The sequence below is a fragment of the Atractosteus spatula genome, chromosome 7, assembly GCF_055471065.1.
Source record: "Atractosteus spatula isolate fAtrSpa1 chromosome 7, fAtrSpa1.hap1, whole genome shotgun sequence".
In the NCBI taxonomy this organism is placed as follows: domain Eukaryota; kingdom Metazoa; phylum Chordata; class Actinopteri; order Semionotiformes; family Lepisosteidae; genus Atractosteus; species Atractosteus spatula.
In genome coordinates, this window is record NC_142712.1 from 3,057,035 (window position 1) to 3,082,748 (window position 25,714).

General features: G+C 41.1%; 1 protein-coding gene across 2 annotated transcripts; it reads right to left on the reverse strand.

Annotated features, from left to right (window-relative positions):
- Positions 1-311: 311 nt before the first annotated feature.
- On the reverse strand, positions 312-21,791 carry atg16l2 (autophagy related 16 like 2). 2 transcript variants are annotated; one of them, XM_088921751.1, is made up of 18 exons: positions 21,577-21,791; positions 20,773-20,842; positions 20,074-20,167; positions 19,092-19,165; positions 18,049-18,300; positions 17,282-17,347; positions 15,071-15,160; positions 14,821-14,874; positions 14,403-14,508; positions 11,913-12,018; positions 10,382-10,452; positions 9,674-9,745; positions 8,595-8,715; positions 7,609-7,714; positions 5,331-5,480; positions 4,691-4,738; positions 2,704-2,805; positions 312-1,259 (listed from the first exon to the last, which is right to left on the reverse strand). In XM_088921751.1, the coding sequence occupies exons 1-18, from the start codon at positions 21,716-21,718 to the stop codon at positions 1,166-1,168; spliced, it is 1,818 nt and encodes a 605-aa protein (XP_088777877.1). In that variant the 5' UTR covers positions 21,719-21,791; the 3' UTR covers positions 312-1,165. The 2 variants fall into 2 exon arrangements, with proteins under 2 accessions (XP_088777877.1, XP_088777878.1); XM_088921752.1 differs by having other exon boundaries at positions 21,518-21,770.
- Between the last annotated feature and the right edge of the window lie 3,923 nt (positions 21,792-25,714).

Genomic DNA, 25,714 nt, shown 5'->3' on the forward strand with positions numbered 1-25,714 from the left:
TAAGTACAAAAATCCCATGAGAAAAAACTAATGACAAGAAGCAATGGTTTAAAAGCTTTTGCAAACATTTTGGATTAATGCAGGTCTGAGTCAGGACAATTCCAAAGAACTAACTCTATAGATAAGAGGGATAATGTTCCTTTACAGCTGGAGGCTTTGAAGATAATCACAGACATCCTTCTCTCCTTTTCTTCACAGCCTTCAAAACAATAAGCATGATGGTTTTTTTCCCTGTATGTATTCTACACCGTAAGCTTTTGTAGAACAAAATAGGATATTGAATCTTAAATAACAAAAAATTTCACAGAATATTTTTGGGGATAAGCAACTGACTAATAATTGTAACTGAAAAAACATCAGTCTGAGTTTCTTGCTAATCATTCATGGCATCCAAGATGTGTAACAGCACACCAGCTCAGAAATGACCATTTATGCCTTCTGCAGCATGTTCTTTATACGGGAGGGCAGCTCTGTCCTGCAAACCACACGCATTACCGATTCTCATTAATGTTTTACTCAGCCTTAATATAAGCACTTCTTTCAATTACCAGTGCTTTCAAACATAAGACCTTAGACAGTCATCAGGCTGTGCCGGCGGAGCGGTGGCTCTGTGGCTCAGGATCTGCGCCTGTGGCTGGAAGGTTGCCAGTTCGAATCCTGCAGCCGGCAAAGGAATCCTACTCCGTCGGGCCCCTGAGCAAGGCCCTTAACCCCAGCTGCTCCGGGGGCGCCGTATAAATGGCTGACCTTGTGCTCTGACCCCAACCTTCTCTCCCTGTCTGTGCCTCTCATGGAGAGCAAGTTGGGGTATGCGGTTAAAAAAAGAAATTGACTATGGCCAATAAAGTGATCTTATCTTATCTTACTGATCATAGAAAACAGGAAATAAGTGGCACAGAAATGGAAAGCACCATGTCCAAAAACACCAGGCATTTAACAAAAACAAACACTCCACACTGAGTCGGAGACGAAGGTCAGACTCCACAGTTTCTGCCAGTTTGCGGTGGAGCAGCTTTTTCCCTGGTGTTTGTAAACGCCGTGTCCTGATCTGGTGGTATTTGCGTTACCATGACAACGAGGCCCTCAGCTTCTCCACGGGCTTTTGTGCTCTGTGCGCTCCCTCTCAAAACCCGATTCCCGCCGCCCGGGACAGGAGCCCGGCTGGTCATATGTCACTCCAGAGGACCGCGCGCCTGCTCTTGTCCACACTCACAACAAACTCCCCTGACAGAGACCAGGACACAGCGTTTATCGAGGAGCTGCAAAATGGGCAGAAACACGTAGATGGATTCATTTCAGTGATCAGAATTACAAGCCACATGAATACAACACAGGTCAGCCACTGCAGATGATGAGAACATCTTTTTTATCAGCTTTATAGTACAGAGAGTCTTCTTGGCGCACTAGTCTCTCACAGATGGGAAAAGCCAGGCTAATTAGCATTCCGTTCCATCACAATGCACGCAGCTGGACGGGGAATGGTCTTACAACTTCTTATTCCTTTTTGAGCAAATCAAGTCGAGGTTAACAACTACACACAGCTGTTTTAGCCCTTATGAAGGCACATCAGCTTGACACAGCTCACTCACCAGTGACATCATCAAAAATATTAAAAGGAACACCCCTGATTAATACTCATATCCACAAGTAACCGCTGCTTTTAATTCTTGATCTAACCTGGACAGTTGTCCTTTCTAATACAGTGCATATGGCCATGCCACTGGTCAACGTTAGGTTTTTTTGTACAGTGTATATTGTTAAGGTGTGGCTATGTGTTTGATCCTATATTGTCACATTCTAAATCTCTGATTTTTCTGAGATCATGTTTCAGTGGTACTAGGATTCCAAGACTCTTTATAGTTTATTACAAGAAACATGCACCTACATAGAAGCTCCTATAACAAAAGCTCTATTTTTCCATTTTTCCTGTAACGTCTTGCAAAAGCATTCTAAGTTGTCTAAAGCAAAACCTCAATCGTAAGACAGGTCTGCTGAAATTCTTCAGATAAATTGTCCTCTAACATAAATATAAGTTCATAATCTAAAACATCTTTAGCTTGTCTTGACAGCACAGGCAAACTGATTGCTTTGCATTCTAATAAACTTAATTGAAACTCAGCTGGCCATCTTCCAGAGACATGCCTACTGCAAGAGACACTCCCCTACTGCAATAGGGGAGTGTGAGGTGGAGGAGGGGAGACCTGACCCAGAGCTCTCTGAAGTAGCCAGAAATAGCTTGGATTCAGTGACAAGAATCTAAAACCTGATCTAATATACACCGAATATGCAAATGCATATACATATACTCTCCATCACAATGATTATGTACTGCAATTATACAAACTACCAAATAACATTCTCAAGTTTAAACTTAGATTTAGTTATATATATATTCATCTAATCATTCAACATGCTTTGGACAAATTAAATTAAGAGTACAGCATTCTAGATGCTCTCAAAATGCTGAATTTAAAGTGTACATAATGCATATTATATACAATTATTACAAGAAGGCTATTAGTAAACTAGCATTAGCAAAGTTCTTCATTGTGTTTTTGAGTTTGACAAAATGTGTAATTGATGTTCATGCAACTTCCACAGCACAATATAACTGAACACGTCCATGTCTATCAGGTAATGTCCTACAGACAGAAAATATAACTATAATATAACTAAGTTCTAGCAGGCCAATTGACACCTTACCAATGCATATCAGATAAGCAGGTCTCCAGGTGTCCTGAATTCACATTCCAGATGTAGACTGCCCCATCAGCAGATCCAGCTGTCACATAGCTTCCATCAGGACTGAAAAGAGTGGAAAACAGCAAAGATTACATACACTCTGGATCTATGCTTAAAAAACTGTTTCACATCATTTTCGGGAAGTCTACAAACTACAGAGAGGGTTTGGTTGAGCTTCCATTTAACCAGTCACTGTAGCTATATTTCAGCAACTCTGAAAATAAATAAAAAGTAACCCTCTCCTGCAAAACTCCACTTATATACTAAAGACTTCTTTTGATCAGTTTGGAACAAAGGCCTCTCTAGAACTATGAGTGCTTTCATATCTATTTCATTTGGGAAGGTTCAATACAGAGTTAGTTTGAAAGCAGACTGAAATGTTGCGGCTTTTTTCTCAACTTTCACACTAGAAATTTTCAAACAACATTTGCTTGGAAGATACAGCATAATAAGAGATAATAAGTTTGTTTCACTAGTTCCCTGACAGTTAAGAGTTCACCAGTTCACCATTTCAATTAAACTCGAGTTTGCATAATTGGTGAGCACTCTGGTCCAAAACAAAACAGCTCAGATGTTTGACACCTGAGAAACACACCATGCTAGAGTGCCAGCTATAAATCTGATTCGCATTATCTTCTATCCAAACGAAACAGGTCTGACAGCTCTCAGTGGAAAAATGCAGAAGACGTACCGAAGCATTGAACTTAGTTTTCAGAAACAGACATTTTAATGTTCTCCCGTAGAACTGGTAATGTACTTAAGAGCCTTATTTTTGAGAGGATATAAACCAAAACGAGTAGATAAACAGGTTTAATTATATTTCATGTGTGCCAGATTAAATTATTCATTATGATAATAATGAAACTAACGAAATGTCAAAGGAGGCAGCTGTTAAGACCTCCATTACCCCTCTCGTTACTCAAGTTACAGCCCTGTTGGATTCAGCAGGGCTGCTGAAATCCCCAAAGCATGCTGGTTGTCATAGTAATGGTCTAGCATTTGCCTCTCTAGGGTCATCAGATATCCATGTTGCTCAGAAAGAAAGCCTCTTCATTCTCACACGGAAAGTGTCAGGTTCACAGACAAGAGGAATACACCAAGAATGAGAGGAATAAAAAACAAAAAAACAGTAATTACATTAGCCATAATGCTGGCTGACTTAAACCTTTGAAGTCTGTAATATACTGTTGACCTTTAAAAAACAACAGCTGTAATACCTATAAATATTTCTATTGATAATGATAACAGTCTGACACCGTGACTGCCGCACCCCTTGTGACCAAACAATCGAGCCATCACAGACTCAACAAGGAGGAAGATTTCAATTACAAAAAAGACGCCGAACCACAGCATGCATGCTAGGATCTCCCACTGCCGAAAGCAACTGCCTTTTGTGAAACACAACCTGACAACGATTGCCAGGAAACATTTTCATGTGGCAATCACATGAAAATGCTGATCCCATTGTTAGTAACTGAGGGTCTATGGTTTCCCACACACTTGCTCGATGTCAAATCAAATTGAAGGATGTACACTCTGCTTTCATCTACAACACATATTCATGAAATTCTGTGTCTCACGAAGGGCTGAAAAATGACCTGCTATGTTCAAATGGTTTGGAAATCTCTCTTTAACTCCTTTCATCCATTACAATCATTCCATGTCCAGTTGTCCAGGGCAGCTGACAGTAGTGCTACCATCTTGTAACATGGGCTCGACTCAAGGTGGATCGTGAAGACCTTTAAAAACGTTGCCCCACTAAATGGCTGGAGACACTGCACAGTACGAGGTGCTGATTAATGGGTAAATAAAGATCCCCTGGTACTGTTCAAAGGAGTAGAGGTGTTAACACTGGTGAATCGGATAAATTCTGCTTTTGCTTTGAGATACTTAGGGTGAAACCTGTTATGTAAATGATGTTAATCATTATAAACAATTTCTAGCTTACCTAAATATTGCCTTTGTGCTGTCTGATCCACACTTGAAACCGTCAGCCCTGTAGAGAAAAGGCACAATGACAGATATTATTTTGCACTGGGCGCAAAACCCACCCAGACAACAACAAGCTAAAAGAGCGAAGGGAAATCCATACAGCAACAAAACTGAGAAACAAGAGATACAAGAATAAGGACTTATAATAATGAAATTTTCAGCACAGTCTGTGTGCTGATGGCTCACTGAACAACAGACAATGAGAACACTGCCACGTACTTCAAAGTACAATTTACAACAACCAAAAACTAAACAGCAACAAAGAAAAGGCTAACTAAAAGACAAGAGACAAAGTGAAGAGTACAAAACATGTACCAGAACTTGCAGGAGCTTACCGAGGCACAGAGTCCCGTCTCCTGCGGGCAGCTTAAACAGGCAGATATTTTACACGGGGTAAATGAAAACACAGAAGCACTGTTTTAGGAGGAGGTACAGATCACTGAACTAGTGAATAGGGAGCTGCAGATCTTGTTTTGTGAGCGTGAGGGGCCATAAAAAAAATGAGTTTCAATGGCCAATGTTTTGATGTTATTAGTTAGTTTTCCGTTGCCAGGCCCAGAATTGGCATGCAGGGGAGCATCAGAGTGGCGTGGTACCTGAAGGACCTCCTGGCGTTGTTCATCCTCAGGTCCATCACCTGGAGGCTCTCGTCTCGAGAGCAGGTGAGGAGCTGCCTGTGGTCCAGGCTGATGTCAAGAGACGTCACCTTCCCTTGGGCGGGGACCTCCTGCGTGCAACTTGAGGCTCTGGGGAAGCCAGAGAAGAGGAAAAGGAGATCAGGGAAGAGGCTGCTCTCACCCCACCCTCTTCAGTATCAGCCGTCCTTTTCCTGCTGGCTTGTGAACCTTTGTGGCAACACCAAGACCAGGAGAAACCGTTCATTCGGATGGATCATAAAGAAAATCCTGCTGCCATGTAGACTAACTTAGAGCTACACCTCGTTTTTCCGACTCGTGTTCCACAACACATTGAGGACAGTCTCCATTATGTTTTTATCCTCCTCCAAATCCCAGCTGAAGTCATGGGAATTAAAATGCTAAATGAAGCTGCAGGTGTCCTCTCATGTCTACACAGAATAAAATTCTAACTTGAAGGATGATGTCCACAAGAGATTTAATATCTATGAAATCCTGAAAAAGAAGAATCAAGATGATGCTAATATGCAGTGATTTTTTTCTTCTTCCTTCATTTTTTTATTTCTATTGCGAGCTCAATGTAAATAAATATTCCCACGTATGCCCAATGTACTGCACTGTCCAACCAGATTTACAAGGGTTTCATTTTACTATAATTTATTATTAATACAGTCATCAGCCAGTATTAAATTACAATCCCTTGGTCAAAGGCTTTCCTTTGTTATGAACAATTGTGAAAATAATGAGGAGTAAACAATCACACTGATAGCATCGTACGTTTAGAATAATGAGAGGGGAGTTTTTACAGAGAAAATGACAAATAAATATAATTAATACATGGTTTCACCACCATTTTTCGACTGTCATAAAAACAGAGAAAATCCCATTATGGGAGAAGCGAAGAGATGATTATGTAGGCCGAGCGTTGCTAGGCAACAGCAGAACACATGGATGTATCAGGGCTGCATCTTGGGATTGCAATTGAATATCCATTTGAAAAGGCGATCTAGAGTCAAGGACTCGGGAGTGTGGCGTCAATGAAATGTTTCATTTCTGCTATGAAAAAGACATGAAAAAAAACGACAGTCTACAAACGGTACTTTCTAAATGGGAAGCACGGGATTAGTGCTGAGATGATCCTTTGGCAGTAGGCACCATCCTGTTGGATATCTGAGAAGTGGCGCTGTTTGCATTGTTGATATCGCATATGCGCTTTACCAAATACCCCAGAGACTGAATCACATCACCAAAAGCACACAGAAGCTTCTTGAAAACTTGTAAAAAAAAAACTCATTTTTAGTTCTCTTTAAATAATGCATACTGCAAAAGAGCTTCCTGTGTTTCTGGGTAGACATCCAAAACATATCAGTATGTTTGAATGCATTGGAGAATCACCACAAAGACAGCGCAGATACCTTCAGAAGACATGAATATTCTTTCAGCCATGTTTTAAATATCCCTCTGAAGCTTGCAAAGAACATTAGATCATCAATCCTGACATCTCTGCATTTTGTAAAAACATTTTCTCTTTTTACAGTGGGTATACCATTCTCATCGTCAGTGTCATTCAGTTCTGAGTCAAGTACAAGGCGTCAGATGGTGGAATGTGTGTGCTGCAGTAACAATACCATAGGTATCTGACAGAATCAAGATTGTGACACATTATTAAAAAAAGAGTTTGGTAAGAATTGTAAGTTTTAATACAAACAATAGCAGGTGATGCTTAAGATAAAACTGGTTTGTCTAAGGCGTTTTTTCATTTTATTATGTAAGAACAGAAAAAGCTTACAAACAACTCAAAGCTCTCCAGCCCACTTGGTTTGAATGGCTACGACTAGATCCAAAGATCTCATCCAGCCATTTTTTGAAAGATGCCAGGGTATCAGCATTGACATCATGGATTAGTAGTACCTTGAAGTACCTGGTCTGTTAATTGATGGCAAATAATCGAAGTAAATGCTAAAATAACTACGGGATATAGTGTGTTTCTGTAGCTTAACATCAACAGCTGCAGCTGTCATGAATTAAATTAATTATAAAGGTTGAGGGTTCACCCATAGACAAATGTGAGGATCATCAAATGTTTCGTGAGCAACTTGTATAAATCATTTAAAGACAGGTGCTCTGCCCAGTTTCAGTAGTTCTGTCTTCACTCACCTACTATTACTTTTATTTGTTGTGTCTGTTTCTTGTAAACATTCTCTTTAAATGCACCTCTGGGTAGTGCTTATACCCCTACCTGCTGTCCCAGAAGCGGATCTTCTTGTCATAGTGCCCACTGACGATGAAGTACTCTGAGCACACCACATCACTGCAGTAGGAGGAAACATCTATGGTCCTGATGCCTTGTGGGGGAAATACCAAGCACAGTAAGTGACTTAGCTGACCTAATAACTTCATGTTGACAACATCAAAGCTGACAACAGTTAAGTGAGGTCAGGATGATAGCCTCCTCCAAGCCAATAAAATGTTACACAGCCAATGCCAGTGACATGAACAATAAGGGTGTAATAAATCCATTGCTTGTAAATTAGAATTCCATAATAAATGTCAACTGGCAGTAAATATCAGTCCTGAAGGCTTCGAGAGATAAGAGTGTAGTATGATCATAGAAGAAAGTCAACCTGAAGATGAGAGATACAGGGAGGAAAAGACCATAGATAAACTATGTGGACTATTTTCACACTATGCAGAAACTCACTCCATCACAGTGTTTCATCACACAAAATTTCACAAGCATTCCATCTTCATTCACTGGACAAAAGACATTTTACAAGGTTCACTTTACACCGGTATTTAAATGAATTACAATTTTGCCTGTGAACAGCCTCTTTAATCATTTGGATATTTAATTTACTGCCAAATGAGAAGTAAACAAATCCTTTAGTCGTAAAGTAACACAACTTAGGATGTCATTTTAAGGAAATGTTCTTGTCACAGAACAATTTTAATCAGAACTTCAGAGCCTGTCAGACAGAGATCCCATCAACAATCGTGGACAAGCAGACACTTTCCTGACCATTATTACTCAATCTGAAAGCTACATTTCAACACAGAAGCTTCATTTATCACTTTACTTCATCTTGAGTTGCAAACAATAATGGAGAAAATGCACAGTAAAGTAGCAAATCCATAAGCAAGTTTTCCTTTGCAAAATGTTTTATATTGCCTTGTTCTACACAAACTCTACAAGTACTGGTGAAAGAAACAGAGAACCAAGCTCACAGGCAGGTCGATGTAGATCCCAGATCTTCACTGTTCTGTCTGCACTTCCCGTCACCACCTGACGAAGGCTACACTTAAACTTAGCTGCCGTCACTTTGCGCGAATGTCCGGTCAAGGTCAACTGTAAAAACAAGACAAAATTCTTGCACTAAACACGAAAGGCAAACATATGCAATTTTTCATGGGGATATTAGAGGGACAGCATCGACACCAGGGTGTGGAAACGTTCACCCCTTGTCACCTTGTCAAGTCTGTTTGTAGTCCTTTGTGTACTGCTGCGCTAGCTAAGACTACAACACCCAGAAAGCTATGGGACTCTGTGGGCCAGCTGAGTATAGTTTTACTGGGTGAATCCAACCGTTTTCTGTAGTTGTTGGGGGTTTCTAATAAAGGATGTAGCTCCTTTTTCTCCTGTAACAGGGTTACTGCTTCTTTGGTTGAGACCCCTCTTGCTGGTGCAGTCAAAAGTACAACACTTGCTGAAACTGTGTTTTTAGAGTCAGCAAGTGAACCAACCACCGTTCTCCAGTTAGAATGGTGTCAGCAGTATTGTTTGGACTCCATACAAAGAGTCAGGATTTTGTTCAATTCTGATTTTATGAAGCAGTGCCCTTGAACTTTGCCTTTGCTTCTCCACTATAAATAATTACACCTCTTCACCGGCACAACCTAGGGTCGGCAACCTACAGCACTGCAATTATTGGCACGCAAAGGGATTTTAACGGCATGTGAAATGAAAGAGGAACATAAAATAAAAGTCTAATAAGTCACAAAAAATTAAGTAAAAAAACGGTAAAAGCTGTGCTTGGTATCTTAACTTTTAAAACATTACACAATCCATGTTGCTGAGTTTGGAGTGCACATGCGAGAACTGGCATCTGAATTTTCTGTCAGACTCCAGGACGTTCAGCATCTTGGCCTGATGTTTTCTTTTCTGATTAAAACAGACAGCTTTGATACCATAGACAGAGACTTTTCTATATTTCGATGGATGGGTGTTGAGGCTTTTGAAATGCGGCTCACTGAATTACAGTGCTCAGGCTTATCAAAGGTCCGAGATCAGTAACATGTTTGATTACCTTTGGCACACAATCATCCAGTTTCCAGAAAAGGGCTGAATTGTCGTATGATGCAGCTAAAATTTTGGTCCCCTTAAATAAAGAAGATACAGTACGTATTAAACATCCTAAAAGGCTTATATCACAAGTTTCACTCCTCTAGTTACCACAGATACGAAGCTCTAGTTTTGCCTTTTGTGATAGCAACCCTTTTATTATTAATGCATCATGATACCTGAAATGAAAACAATCATGACAAAAGACACACATTCCAGTTTAATCAAATACATATCTTCAAATAAAAATAAGTTCTCCTAGAGGCCATACAGTAAAGCTTTTATAGTCAGAAGAATTTCATAAGTTACATTTAACAAATTTCTTAAGTAAGCAGTATTTTCTTTTGTCTCTTTGTCTGTTCTTTTCAGGTTAAACAATGAGCTGCTATACTTTACAGTATACAGTACCGCTGTCTTCTCTCTCCTCATAGCTCACACTGAAACACCTTGCTTTTCTGTGTGTAAGAAAGTGTATGTAAACTTTAAAAGCTAAACAGAAAATGAACTGTATTTTTCACTTTCCTTGAAACTAATTGTCATGTTTCAGGTCCTGATACCCATGCTTTTATCAGGCAACACGAGAACAGAGCTAGTCGCACAATACTTTTAAAAACGTACCTCTGAAAGAACAAGCAGCTGTCAGACAGAAAAGGGAAAGACCAGGGTTACTTACTGTTGGGTCAAACTCTATACTTGTTATTCCCTCATTGCTGCCCCCTAGTGTTCCTCTGCTGTGCATCCTGCCTAAAACAAACCGTGGAAGGTTTATGACCACTTAAAGCAAATAATAATAATAATTATACTTGCTTACACTTATATAGTGCTTTTCAGGACATTCCACTCAAAGCTCTTTGCAGGTAATGGGGACTCCCCTCCACCACCACCAATGAGCAGCATCCACCTGGATGATGCGACGGCAGCCATAGTGCGCCAGAATGCTCACCAGGAGAGCAGAGTAATGAAGCCAATTCATAGATGGGGATTATTAGGAGGCCATGATTGGTAAGGACCAATGGGAAATTTGGCCAGGACGCCGGGGTTACACCCCTACTCTTTTCTGGATTTTTAATGACCACAGAGAGAGACAGGACCTCAGTTTTACGTCTCATCCGAAGAACGGCGCCTGTTTACAGTATAGTGTCCCCGTCACTATAATGGGGCATTAGGACCCACATGGACCGCAGGGTGAGCGCCCCCTGCTGGCCCCACTAACACCTCTTCCAGCAGGTTTAGTTTTTCCCAGGAGGTCTCCCATACAGGTACTGACCAGGCTCACACCTGCTGAGCTTCAGTGTGTTGCCAGTTATGAGTTGAAGAGTGATATGGCTGCTGGGTACAAATAAGCAGTATTTTAAAATACTCCAAACGCACAGTTTTTTTTGTGCACACTTTTGTTCAGACATATGATACTTTACTGTTTCATACTGCAAAGCTTTTGAAATGTAAGAAAAAAATGTTGGAATTCCAATGCTTGCTGTAGCTGCTTCTTTATTCAGCTTTGTGTGAAGAAATGCTGGAGAAGTACAGTACCTCAGCCCTCACTGGGGATGCTTTGCATTGCAAATGTACATTATGACAAATGCAAGTTATAACACGATACAATGATGAAAAAAGAGACATCTGTAAAGGCTGAAGAACAGTTTAGAATTTCTCTTCTCAAATTATAAATTTAAGAATACATTCTTAAATAAATAATTATAATTATAACAGCATCTAAGAATTTATGCTTTGAGAAAACCATTTTCAGTTTGAAATGCCCTAAGGTCTTCAAAGAATGCAATATTACACAGTTTTACTGTTGCAGTTTACACAAATCATAATTACTGTGTCTTTTTCACATTCTTTTTCACATACTCCCTAGACATACAAAGAGAAGAATCCTCAGTGATATGTGTCCAACAGGAAACAAACTGTTAAGATGTGCATTTTTTTTCCAACAAAAGATTTAAGTGGCAGTCCAAACAATAATGAGCATTTGCTGCCATCTACTGGTGAAATGCATTGCCACCTCAATTTAGCTCAACATCTAATCCTTATTAATACTTCATGTACCTCAGTCTACAAACCTCTTTAGAGAACACGTTTATGCATGCGGTTTTACATGGTTCTGAGACCAAGCCAGCAACACTTCATACAGGGAAGTTTATTCTTCCCTAGTCTCTTTGGCTTCCTTCATATTTCATTGCCAATGACAAAACATCTACCTGCTTTTATATCCCAGACCTTGATGACTCTGTCGGTGCCTCCTGTAGCCAACAGCTTGGAACTGGAGCTGAATTTTACAGCATTGATTCCCAATTCATGAGCATCCTAGAAGAAAGGAGATGTAACAGTTGTTTATAACATGTCAATAAAATTAACTACACATCTACCTCATGGAGGTCAATCCACACATCAGTATTGCTTTTCTCATTTTAAACATGCATTTCAAGGAACCTGCTTGAAAAATGGTATCTGCTTTCATTCTTAACTTGCTGTTCAATGATGCACTCAAGTTATACAAAAATTGGGTATGAAGAGATACTGTACTACCCTTCCAGAGAACATCTGAAGCTTTCTTCCAAAACAATCCTTTATTTTGCTTTCGTTTTGTGTCGAATGTTCCCTTGGAAAAGGGACCAAAAAATGTTTCAGGAAATACATCATCTTTAGTGAAGGTCACGACTGAGATGCCTACAGGGATGTACTTTGACTAAAGAGAGGTGCAACAGAATGAATAACTGCTGCACTTAATAGAAACCATACAATATACTGTAACACAATACACTTAATACAATGACAAATAATACAATGGCACCACCTCACCACATCCACTAAGTCTTAGGAGTCTGAAAAGCCAGCAGCCTCTAGTATTTAAACTGTGCTCCACAAGGGAAGTTCAACAAAATTTAAAATTTTGGTAAAAAGTAATTTGAAAAACTTTGCATAACACTTTGCATGTTACTGGTTTACCTTTGTCAACACCTCTTTGAACATATAATTAGAAATGTACAGTACATATACTTACTGCACATGGTACTGCTTAAAAGACATATAAATGGCATAAGTCATAAGTGAACTTAATTCAATTCTGGCTTAATGTAAATTGAATATTTTATTCCATATAGTATTAAGTATAAACAGGATGCATGACATCTTTAAATTCTTAGTGTTAAAAAACTGCAGTGCATCATATTTCTCTACACAGATTAATACATTTCACAAACAAATTACTATGTGCAAAATACTGCACTACAGAGCAACAACGTCATACTTCATGTCAAGGGAAATGTTCCTCTTCCTGTACACGCATCTCACTGTTCACACACCTGAAGGATCCACAGCTGAAAGTTTATTTGCTTTCTACTTTCAGAGATATATTAATCTCAATTTAATTACTCACTCTCTCTCTGTGAATGATTGAGTGAACATCTCTTTTTGTGAACCTATAGAAATTATATATTTTTTTATATATTTATGAAACTCTAGAAAGTTTCATAAGTAAAAGGCAAAAAAGGAGCTGGTGAACTGAAATAGTTCTGGTTCACCATGCGCTGTGTGAACTGTCTTCAAGATTCAAGTGTGTGCTGTGCCTTTCTGTGTCAGAACAGAACATCAAGACAAAGCTGCGTTGTCACAGAATCACAGAGCGCGTTTTGTCTCACTGACAGCAAGAGCGCCAGAATGGAATTAAGTCCCAAATCTGAGCCTGTTCACCATTCAGTATTTCTAATTTCATACATTTACAAGCTTAATGAATCCTGACATGTATCGCAGCAAATTAAATTTTGAAAAGACACAATGTAGGAAAAGTTTGAAGCCTGTTTGATTAGTCGTGTAATCATCTTGCTTTTATCAGTTTGTCATGTGTGTAAATCGTTTACTGCAGCCTAAGGACATTTTAACATAGCTGTTCTGCTGAAGAGCAAATGCAGCTGTCAGTAAGGAACACAACATAAGGCAATCCTCCAATACTCTCTTTTTCTTTTCAAATGGCGATTTAAATATTTTGCGCACAAAAACCCAGGACGACAGCACAAGTACTACAAGATTTTAAGGCATCTGGAAAACAGATAAAGAGTGACGGTCAGCTATATAGTGACAACGTTCGAGTAGGGAGCTGCAGCGGTATGTATAGGTGCAAAGGAACAGGCAAAGCAGTGAAGGTCAGCCATACTGTGACAACATCTGCCCTGTCGCACAACTTAGCGAAGAGGAAGCCACACTTCCTTCTTCATCTCCAAGGCCACAGGCAAAATCCCACCTTGATTTTAAGCTATACTTCCAAAACTGCAGGATCCTAATTTGGCCCCTTATCCAAATCCTTTATGAGTCCTAACGTTTTCTGTATGTATGTGTATTTTGTTCCATCAAAACATACAGGCTATGAGGGCAAGAAGCAAAAAAAGGAGCAACGTCATTCATCCATGCATCGTCATCCTGAATAACATTTCCATTCAATCCAGAAAAGGCCATTCCGGCCAAGTGAATATTTCCATTCACACAGATCTGGAAATGTTATTAATCACCCAACAGGCGGAAAATCAAAATAATCTATTTACTCATGAAAGTCTTGACTTTGCCTTCTTTGGTATTACACTGAGGTGAGAAAGGGCAGAGACTAGCGGAGAACCGCCAGCTCTAGTACAGGCAGTGGGCAGAGAATTTCCTGAGACTCCACTACATCCTGTGTGCTGAAGAGCCATCATTCTTACCAAGACGTGTAGTGCTTTAGCAGGTACCCTGGCTACCACGCAAACTCCAACAGGAACACAGAGATCCTCTTCCAGACTGCTGATGGAACTGCCTCGCTTTCTCATTCTGAAATGGGATGTGCAATAAGCCAGTTAATAATATACTGCAGTCAACCAAACAGTCTGTGCTTGCACAGAGCAGGGATCTGGCCAAAATGCTGCATGTTATTGGCTGCAACCGACACACATATGTGGATCTGAATGACATTAACGCCTGGCATGAATGAGTGAGAGATGAATCATAAGATAAGCAAGAAACTCCGTAAACTATGACAATCTGAAAATAAATTTCTCAACAGTTATCACATATCACATATACTTTCTTTAATTAGATATGGGGACTTTGAGAAAGACTCCAAAACAAAATAAAATGGCTTACTCAAAGAGCTCCTTAATGGACTCTAAGATCCTGGGTGAAGTGGCAGAGGCAGATCTGAAATGAGATCAGATGAAGCTGATAAAAAAAAAGTATGGGCGAAGCATGACAACATTCATCCACTGCCCCCGCACATTCCTGCTGGTCAACCCGTCTGTCCTGATCCCGTTTTGTGCTTAAGTGAAAATGCAACATGCCTGTCTGAATTGTTGCTTTCTCACAGCCCGCATGGAAGAGCACTGCCATTCCTTACCGAAAGGGTCTGGTCGGTCGCTTCTCAGCTTTTTCTTCCACTTCCTCCTTTAGAGCTCCTTTCTTTGTAGGCTGCGTATTTCCAGAACCACTTTAAAATAAAAGACGCGGGACAGCAAAAAAAGAGAAACAAAAAGAGAAACAAAAGGCATTTAACACTCAGCTTTACATCACCCCCCCCCCCCACCAATTCTATTTGCTATATAACCATCCAATGGCAAAATGGCCAATTTCTGCTTTCATACCCCGGCTCACACCTACTAACCCCACAGATCACACGAGGGGAGAGTGAGGAGGTGTAGGAGGACTCGGGTCCTGCCACCCTCAGGCCATTTGGCCAAAATCAATTGAGGGAGAAGCACCCCCCTCACCCTCAGCACTGCAGCTGCCCAGGAGACCGAAGGGGTCACTGTTTCAGCATAAGCTAAAACATCCCTCGCTGACCAACTCTAGCCTTGACCCCAGCTGATCGTGTGCTGCCGCGCTGTGAATCCTGCTCGTGGCCGGCGGCAGACATGACCCAGGCTGAAACCCCCATGTGAACGTCTCCAACAGCTTGACCCCTCGGGAGTCCCATTTCCAATTCCGATTTTTAAGATAATAACACGAGTGACAGGAAACTCTGAACGCTGAGCTACTGCACTGAAAAACAACAACGATAAACTTTCACACCTCAGATTAGATGATTAGATCGCTAAATTATCTGCATTAAATTAAACCAAGTGGAGGGATGGCATTTATTACTGATTCAAAACTACTGTTTAAATGTTTTACATCAAGTATTGCTGAAATCATGTTGCATATCTCCCACATATAGTTTTCACGTCAGATGATAGGAGCACCACAACACACTATATGTGCTAGCTGCTTGACGGAGTTCTGTTTCAAATCAATTTATTTTATTATTTCCAAATGTTGGGGCGAGATCTCAAAGGTGTCAGCATCAAAACCCTATGGCTTTTTTGCCGGCTGAGCTTGTTGGTGATTTATAAATTGGACCCATGAATTCTATTACAATACCCAGAAGAGGATTGATCGCTTTCCAATTAGTGTCGGCTTACAGACAAGCTTCAAGTGAACATATAGAGCCTGTCACCTCTGCAGACTCAGATCTTCTGGGTTTATACCACATAATTACTCCAGGCAGGCACTGCTTTGTGCTGCTTAACAGGTTAATTCCTCACAGGAGGCCAATTACAATTCACTCTTATGCTTGGTCTGTTTCAATAAGACTTCCCAAAGGCTTTCACAAACCTACCAATTCCTCTTTCTCGTGGTGCATTAATGCACAATTCCCTGCCTGCTCTCCCACTTGTCACCCAACCGCATTTTTTAGCGTTTTTTTTAGATTCCTGTAAATAACCAGACATTCTTCAGATTGTGGAAGCAGCCTTTAAGCTTTCAATGTGGGGGTGTAGATACTTCAAGCAAACGTTGAACAGTCTATCATGTTATTGTGTTGGTCTATAAGCACAACTAAAACATATCCAGGATAAACTGTCTACAGTTCATTTTCTGGAATCTTCTCTTAACCTCTATTCACATACATTTACTCTAAAACAGTTATCTTTCCAAAACGTAGGACTAGAAATATGAAGAGGCAGCAAATGTGAAGGGTTTTAAGTGGTACTGTAGAGCTTTAATTCAAGGATAGAGGAAAATGTCCCAGATAATTTTGTGTGAAATACCTCACAATAAAACTATCATGGGCTAAAAAATATTCAATACTTAAAGGCAATAAAACTTAACAAAAGACTATTGGAAACAATAGTACTGATAATAGTTTTAATGCCTCTCAGGATATAAGAGATTTAGACTGTTAGGTTATTAGAAAACAAGATATAATAAAACAAACTTTTAAAAGCCTGCCTGAGTTAAATGTATTTAACTTAGAGCCACCCAACCACAGCATGTCTGCATGTAAAGCATATGAATAGTATGTTTAACAACAACAAAGAATTAGCCAATATTGGTTTAATGTTCCTTACAACTGTCTTACAATTTAGGACAGTGTACAATTATTATCCATTCACTGTATAACTACTGATGCCTGAGAAATTTCATATTATCATTTACTAGGATTGCAGTGACTGAATAGTTTTTGACATTCCACACCAGTTTCATAGACAGTTTCATGGACGAGAGGTGTGAAACATCCTAAACATCATTACCACACAACACACCATTGCACTGACTGCTTCACTGCACTTACATGTCAATGTTGACTTTCTTCTTTACTGCTGTCTCAAGCTCCTTTTTCAAAGTGGCAGCTCTCGCTCTGCGTTGTTAGGAAAGAAGCCCACATTAATCGTCACATTAAACATTACCGCTCCAGTGAAAAACACAGCACATACTGGAAAGAGCTATCCCTACTATACTGCGACTGAGCAAGGGGGAAAGACCACCAAGATGCACTGTATTCTAAAATCTTTTCAGCAAGCACCCTGTCATGTCAATGATACATGGGCCACTCAAAGAAAAACGATATATAAAATGTAAAGACATGTATTTCAAATGAAGGTCTAGGAGGAGGAATATGCAGCAGTTAGGCTTCACTAATTTTAGTGCTTACTTGTCACTCAAAAGTACCGTTTGTTTGTCTCTCTATAAAATACACTATTAGCCTTCAGGACAAATAAACAGATTCCCTTGATTGAAAAGAGCTTCTGAAAGTACTACTAAGCTGTGAGGGGAAGAGGCATGTTTCATCTATCTCTGATTAAAAGCATGCGGGTTCATAAGGTAAAAATCAGGTGCTCATTTTAGTGCAACACCTGTTTCTATAGTTTGTAAGCACGTCACAGCTGGCAACCTGAACATGGTAGCAATGTGTTCTACCACAGACTTCACAGGCTTCAACCCCAGAGGCACATCCCACCATAATTTAGCCAAAGTGCTGTCCATCACAAGCTGCAAAAACAGACACTTGCCCCAAGTGCGGGGCACGCTGCCTGCTGGGACCCTCCCAAAGACACTCACTGCACTCTCCTCTCGTTCTTGCTGTTCATGCTCTCAGCGGCCAGCTCCTTGCCCTTGATGAGGTCTTCCAGCAGCTCGGAGCCTCGCACCTCCTCCTGGCGATACGTCTCGTCCATCCTGCGGTGCTGCTCCAGCAGCGAATCGTACTCCCTTTTCAAGGCGCGGTTTCCCTCCTGCACCTCGGCGACTCGCGCCCTCAGACTCCTGCACTCCGACTCCACAGCTCCCAGACGTCGCTTCAGCTCCGACATCCTGGGCCCAGGGGTAGGGTGAACCAGCACTCTCCGTTAGGCTCCGCATTCTTATCGCAAATGTGACCGTCGCGGTTCCGCGCGGGCTCGTGCCCTCCGCCGCCCGTTTCGTCCTGCAACACCTGGGGCACGAACCCGGGTCTCTGGCGTAACGCAACAGGGAGCTAGCCGCATGAGCTAAAGGAGACCTCCCTCAGCCCAGGCGGCTGAGGTCCCCGTTATGCGCAGGGTGGGCAATGATATCACTGCGTCCGAATTAGCTCCGCTACACAGACTGCACATATTATTATAAATATCTTATGAACACAGTATTCTAGTTTCTTTCGAGAAAAGGCTGGATGAAATCCTGCAATTCTAACTACCTCATGAGGTAAATGGGCCTAATGGCCTCCTGTCATTTGTAACGTTTCTTACATCTTTATTAGTATCCATAAATATTCTGACACCAGCAAGTAACACTCACCAAATCACACTGATTAACTGTCGGCTTTACGTACTGATGAATAGCAATGTGCAGATAATCATTTATAAAAAAACAAACTAAATAAAATGAAGCAAATCTATGTATGTGTGCATATTATTCCTATTCTGCATTTCATGGACAACTGACACATTGAAGTGCACCTGCCTTTACAGTGCAAATGTAATCCTAAATAAACACAGAGTTGCCCCATCACCTTCTGAAGCAGCATTTATCGCTACAAAACAATCAGACCACACACCACACACCACACAGTGAGGGCGTCACAAACTCACCAGGAAGCAAGAGCTCTGTCCTACAAGATGCCTCACCTGCCTCGCTGGCCCACCAGGGACGAGTCTTTTATTCTTACACTCTTCTGGAGATCCACAACCTCATAGGCCAGCTGGAAACAAACCAAAACATCTCTTTTGTTTTCAAAACACTGAAAGATTTTGAGCTTGTTTACTCACTCACTGTGTATCTTGCCACGCAGTACAGACAAAAGGGGCGTGTGATTATCAGTAGCTATCTGAGCGTCCTGCTTTGCTTCCAATCCCATTTGTTAGTCGTGGCAAATATTTAGCCAATTTTCACTACAGCAGCTTCATTCATGTATTTGCATTAATCAGCAACCTGCTTTCTACAGCCAGAGGCACGGTTTAGCAATGTTCCCTTCATCCGAGGCACATGGCCGATGTATCTTTAAGGGCAGTGTCATTCAGGTAACTGTCCCTTTAACACTCGAACCACTGGGCAGTGGTGAATCCTGCTAGGCCAGCACAGTGGTTTGCCACAGTGCGCCACTCCCTCCCAGAGGAAGTGACCAACGATCTTATGACACAATGATCCGATTTTCAGTTTTGATGGCAATCCATTACTAGACACAGGTTTCATGTTGACTTGAAAAACAATATTCACATTATGTTTAAAATAGTGTCATTCATATTCCCAGAAGTGAATCTCATCTAATTAACTTCCAGTTTTAGGGTTACTTTATTTAAAAAAATTTGGGACATACAGGTGTAAGCAGAAAGCTCATTCAAACGGTGCCAGGCACATGTTTCATTTGAACCTCACTGATTACAGACAGAAAGGGTTACTCTAATGCCACTTAAAATCACCTGTTCAAATCTACTGCAATAGAGAGTACATAGATTTGCACGCTCCTGATTGAAGCTGCCACTGGCTTTCTTGTTATGCTGTCCCATTACTATAACCATGGCTGAACTGTAAACATGAGTCTCATGCAACCTAACTAAAACAAACTGCTGTCTGTTGGGCTCAAGAGCTCAAAAGCATTGTCCCCTGTACCTCTCTGCCAATCTTCTGGAGATATGTCACTTGATCCTCGTGCTGGACAACAGCCATTTCTGATGAGTTTTTAGAAACTGTGTTCGGCAAGCACCTGTAAGACAGAATGACTTTGAGTCATTTATCCTGCTGGGGAGCTTATTAAACAAGGACACTTTCCAACATCCTAAAAACACCTGCATGGCCCCAATCAGACAGTGTCCCCTTTATTATTCCATCACGCCAAGTCTGAGTTGTACAAGGATGTGAGGTTAACATTATCCACATAGACAGTAGTTCAATAAACGTTAAACATCTTGTTTAGAAACTGTGCATTTATTCGGCAGGATCTTTTTTACATAATAACTGTAACTGTTACAGTTCTGCATCATTGCGATGTTATCTGAGAAAAGAAGTATGAGAGAATTTGCTATATTCATTAGAACATTACTCGTGAAAGGTTTGCTCCAGCTTGCTAATGCTCGTGTACTACTGTACATTATGTGACTTTATGAGGAAGCAGAAATGTGGCGAGATTGATTACGGAGATGAGATATAATGTATTCCTGATCATCAACATTCTTTTGAGATGATTCGCTACACAGGGTGTACAGTAGCAGCGGTGGAGTGAACAGAGTATTTACGGAGGTATTGATTGCTGCTTCTCTTTGGCTTGAGGAGCCTTGAAACATCAAGTTAAACACGAAGCTGGATCAATACCTCTCCGCTGAGCCCAGCAGCCGTCGCGTGATCTGATCCTTCTGCTTGAATTTCTCCAGCAGCACCATGTCTACAGAAATAGGTGGAAAGTATTTTAAAGAGTGCCTCGTAAGTCTAAAAAAAAGAACAACTGTCATTATTTTTTCTTTGGTTTTGTACAGACTTTTTATCTTTCCTAAGCGGGCAGGCCAACTTGAACAACTACGACTGTAGCAGCAGAAGAATAAGTTGCAGAAAAATTAATTCGCCGACAACGGTGGGTAGTGCAGGGCTGAAAGGTTCGGTCTTCGACAAAGTAAATATGCCAGCGGCGAAACCGCTGTCTCCACCTTGAGAAATGGAAAAATAACTTCCTAGTTTTTCAGACCTACGTTACAGAAGAGTAAATTGAGTTGTGTAAGAATGGATACTATTAATTTTATTTTCACCTAAACAAAAACAACATGCCCTGCACGATAGGCGGAAAGAAAAAGGGACCCCCAGAAAAGATGTTTATCCTTTTATTCCATTCTTCTGCAAAAGATAATCGCCTGTCGGAACTGCTGAACCACTCCGGTAGCACTTTTAATATGAAAAGCAGATCCCCAGCAGTGTCACGATTCGAGAATGCGCTGCTTCTTTACTGATTCACGCCTGTTCTTAGTTTTCGAAGCGCAAGAAAAAATAAAAACAACAACAACAACAAAGGATCAACGCAGGAACGCATGGAGTAGTTTTACACCAGATGCATTTTAAACATCCTCACACTAAACGAAGAGGTTGTGAAGAAGTTAGACAACGGACAGTTGTAAGCGGGCAGCGTACACGATCGGATGACATCCTGGAACATGATCTTCTGAGCCAGGTCCCGCTGCTTGAGCTGCCGGACGATGTGACGCTTCCAGCTGTCCGCAGCCCTTTTCGGAGCGCTGCCGGCCGAGTCGGCTCTCTGCGCATCGGCCATCATCGCCGGCGGTGCCCGCACTCGCCCTCAGCAGCATCGCAGGCACCTTCCGCGTGACGTCACCCCGCCGTGCGCTCGCTCCGGGGCCGCGTCGCGCGCGCGCGCGTGTGTGTGTGTGTGCCGAGGAAAACACAAACAGCAGGACACGCCCCGTGGCAGAGCGCACGGGCCCGTTCCCCCAAAATGCGATGGGATCGGTCACGTGCAGGAGGCGTGCCGCATTGTATGTCAGCGCAAAGGCAGAGGGCAGTACAGTAGTTACTGTACGTACATACGGTGAAGTGGTCTGGGGGGAGAATCCCTTGTTTGGGCATTTTAAATGGGATGTAGAGGAGTATCTGCCGGCTATTTCAAAATGCAAAAATATGAAAGCGGTGCGGACGTTATTTTATATTTGATTTGTTAAAACTTTTTTTTCATAATTTGAATGCATTTTGCAGTGTGTACCCCTGACGATGTTTGTGTCTCGAAATTGTATATGTACTCTCGTTTGTATTGTAATTTTTATTATTATTTATGCATACAAAAAAACAGCGCAGTACGACCGCAACTCCTCTGTGAGTAGTGTTGATGGAGAGTAGAAATAACTTTCGAGTGCATGGGCGGTTAAAGGTTGGTCCGCCCGACTACACGACTACACGGGGATTGTTTTCCGAAAACGTGCAGAAACGGGGTGGACAAGGGCATAAACCGTCGCGAAACGCGGGGAGAGGGTAATACAGCCTCTCTCATCCGCAGTTCAGCAAGAGCCTGGTGATGGATTTCAACATCATCAGTAGGCGCTGCATCGAAGCTTTCCGGCGCGCTAGTTTTACCCTTGCTAGCTGAGGGTAAATAGTTTAGTTTTGTTTTTATGAGTGTTTTTAGCAAATGTCTACTGGTCTTAACATCTTGCATGTTGCCTTCTTAAAATTTGCAGATGTGCTCTTGTGGTGTATATCATTAAAAGATAGCAGATTTTTGGTTTTCCAAATCCAATTACAGTATATACCGGACACACACAGCACGTTACAATAGTTTTTTTCTTGGTGTGTTGTGTTTTACTACACGAGAACGGTCCCAAGTATTGAATCTAATTGTTGAATTCAGTGATTCAGTCTCGCTCATTGAAACATTGGATTTTATTGCTTTGTTCCATGTTCGTGATTTTTTCATCTCATGAAAAATACACAAGATTGCTGAAAACTAAACTGAAGTATCATTATATCGTCAATTTCTTTTTTTTTATATCGTCAATTTCCGATTGACACGGTGTAACACTTTAAACAGGCACTTATTAGCCTATAAGTGAGCGCCCCCTGCTGGTCCCACTAACACCTCTTTCAGCAGCATCCTTAGTTTTTCCCAGGAGGTCTCCTATCCCGGTACTGGCCAGGCTCACACCTACCTAGCTTCAGTGTGCTGCCAGTTGTGAGTTGCAGGGTGATATGGCTGCTGGAGATATGGCTATTTGGCTCGGGACCTTTTAAACTACACGTGAAATCCACAAGGCACAGCAAGATGAAGCATTCTGCAATATACAAGACTAATCAGCTGTAATCAACATTTTCTGAATAAAATGTCAAAAATAATGCGCATTTATCCTAATAGGTACTGTACGTTATCCTAAACGCTCACATTGAGGTTTTAAGAATGTTTTTTCTTAAGATCGGCTACAGACTAATATATATAAATCCATTAGGATAAATGAATTTATAGTTTTAGCACGTGAATAACAATTGATGTTAAAGATTACAATGTGATTTTATTAAACTTTTTGACCGTAGAGAAAGCCCGTGTCTTACAATGTATGATTTTTTTTTCAATTCACTATACTTTAACATTAAGATCTCTTCCTAAATTATGTGTGTAAATAATTTCTGACCTGAGATTAAACACCATTCATGTTACATTTTGGTGATTTTAAGCGCTTTAGACCACAGACTTTCATATTCATGTTTATATGAACTGAAGCGAGCAGCTACTGCTTCTGTCGTAATAATTAAAGTTTTTTTCATTCGCAGAAAGATCCTGAATACTCCTGTTGTTTATTAACCCTTATGTGCAACATTATTTTATGTAACGTGTTTTTGTTTTGGTGGGCACGTATATTTTAATTGTAAAGGAACAAGTAAAGGTTTAATTCATGCTGAAAAAAGAAGAAAAGAAACAACGTTTCGGCTGTGGAGCCTTCTTCGGGTGTTTTCAGTATTTTATCGTATTCAACGTGTAACACTGCTCCTTCGATGGAACTGGACTTGACGTACATCCAGAGAAGACAAACGACACTAAAAAATTAGATGCGTTTGAGTGTTTAGGTACTGTAGAAGGTGACTGAACCCGCCTGTCCTCCTATCCATGCGAGGTCAAGACCCCCTGCAGAGTGAGGTGTTAACCAAGGGGTCAAAGGTTAACGGTGTGGAAGGGATGCGGGAGGAGAAATGCAAAAGTCAGAGGGATTTGTGTGGCGTGTATTTTACGGGGAGGATTGTGGCTTGTGTTGGGGTAGCCAGGTAGATCGTGAAGGATCCTGTGCAGAGCAGGGAAAACCGTGTTCTAAAGCCTTTAACCAGTACCCAGTCCAAAAGTTCAAAACCGTAGGAAAAACACCACCAATAAGTACCGAAGCACAAAACAAAGTCGTAAACCAGGCAGCCAGAAAGCCGAGGAGTCCGAATACCAGTTCAAGCGTTAACCAAAATAACAAGCCGAAGAGCGAAATCCAAGCATCAAGGTCAGGGGTGAAGAGCAATCCGAAAGCCAGGAAAAAGCGCCGAGTACTTGGAGGTGATCTTCCAAAACACTCAGGAACGGGAGAACGCGAGGATTGAACGAGACAGGTGAGTGGTCAGGTATTTTGGAAAGGTCTGCGCCTTCTTAAAGGGGCCGTACGAGAAGCTGGAGACGTAACAGCTTGTTTGCTGTCATCCCACACAAGAACTGCCCTGTCCAAATCACGTCTTACTCTCGGGCACCCTGGTCTGAACAGGATGCCTTCTGAAGATCACCGCAGGCCTTTTGGGGTTTTGTGGGTAAAACCATTTTTTAAAACAGTAAAGTAGCCTTCTCTTACAGAATATAGTATCACGCGAACATAAGAAAGATTTCAAACGAGAGGAAGCAAAGCCGTCCAGCTGATTGAGGGAAGCCAGGTCATGATTACCATGGCTGGGCACCCAGACCCCCGCACTTGTGTCAAGAAGTGCCTCTTCTCCGAAGTTTTAAAAGCTTCTTCCCCATAGTTTCCACTAGCGTCCCTCTGGTGTATGCTTCACTGTGGATTATGAAAGAAGTTCATTGGGTTGATTCTGTGTCTTTGGGGATTTTCATTATTTGATCCGTTTGTAGTCTTCCCTGTTCAAGACCAAAACAATTAACTTCTTTCATCCTGTCGGGGTAGAAAATTATTTTAAGCTCAGGAATGTATTTTGTTACTCTTCTCTGGATGGACTCCAGGCCAGCAATATCTACTGTATTTTGTAAACATTCTGACCACAATGTAAACTTTATTCTGAATGAGGTCTTATTGTACAGGCCTGGGTTCACCTCACTTAATACTAGATCTTGGTTTAGATACAACAGAGACAACACCTGAGCCGATTTAGTGATTTCAAAGTAGAGCCTTTCTAGAACAGCAGACTCTGACTGTGAGTCATTTGACTTGATTATTTAAAAGAGGAAACAGGTCTATTTTCATTTGTCCTGCCTGCACTCAGATCTCCACAGCTTAGTACTTTCTAGATGTAGAAACTCCTAATTCTGCTAGATACTGTATGATGCAAAAAAATAAAAAACTAATGATAGCTTTGGCATTTATTTGGAAGGTCAGGAATTCAAGAGAACTGGGAAGTTGAAAATCTGAGTATTTGTTAATGCAGAGGTTAAATTAATTTAAAATAGATGTTTCTAAAATAGATCCATCCATTTTATCCTTAAAAGGTCACATTTATATATAATTAATCTAGTTCTTTTAAACTATGGTGGATTCTGAACCTTGTACATTTCTATGTATAATATATG

Coding starts and splice junctions, on each gene's coding strand:
- atg16l2 (XM_088921751.1), bottom strand. CDS start 21,718: ATGATGGCCGATGCGCAGAGAGCCGACTCGGCCGGCAGCGCTCCGAAA. Junction 14,509..14,820: donor TCCATTAAGGAGCTCTTTGA/GTAAGCCATTTT, acceptor ATCCCATTTCAG/AATGAGAAAGCGAGGCAGTT. Junction 5,481..7,608: donor ATCCGCTTCTGGGACAGCAG/GTAGGGGTATAA, acceptor TGGCTTCCCCAG/AGCCTCAAGTTGCACGCAGG.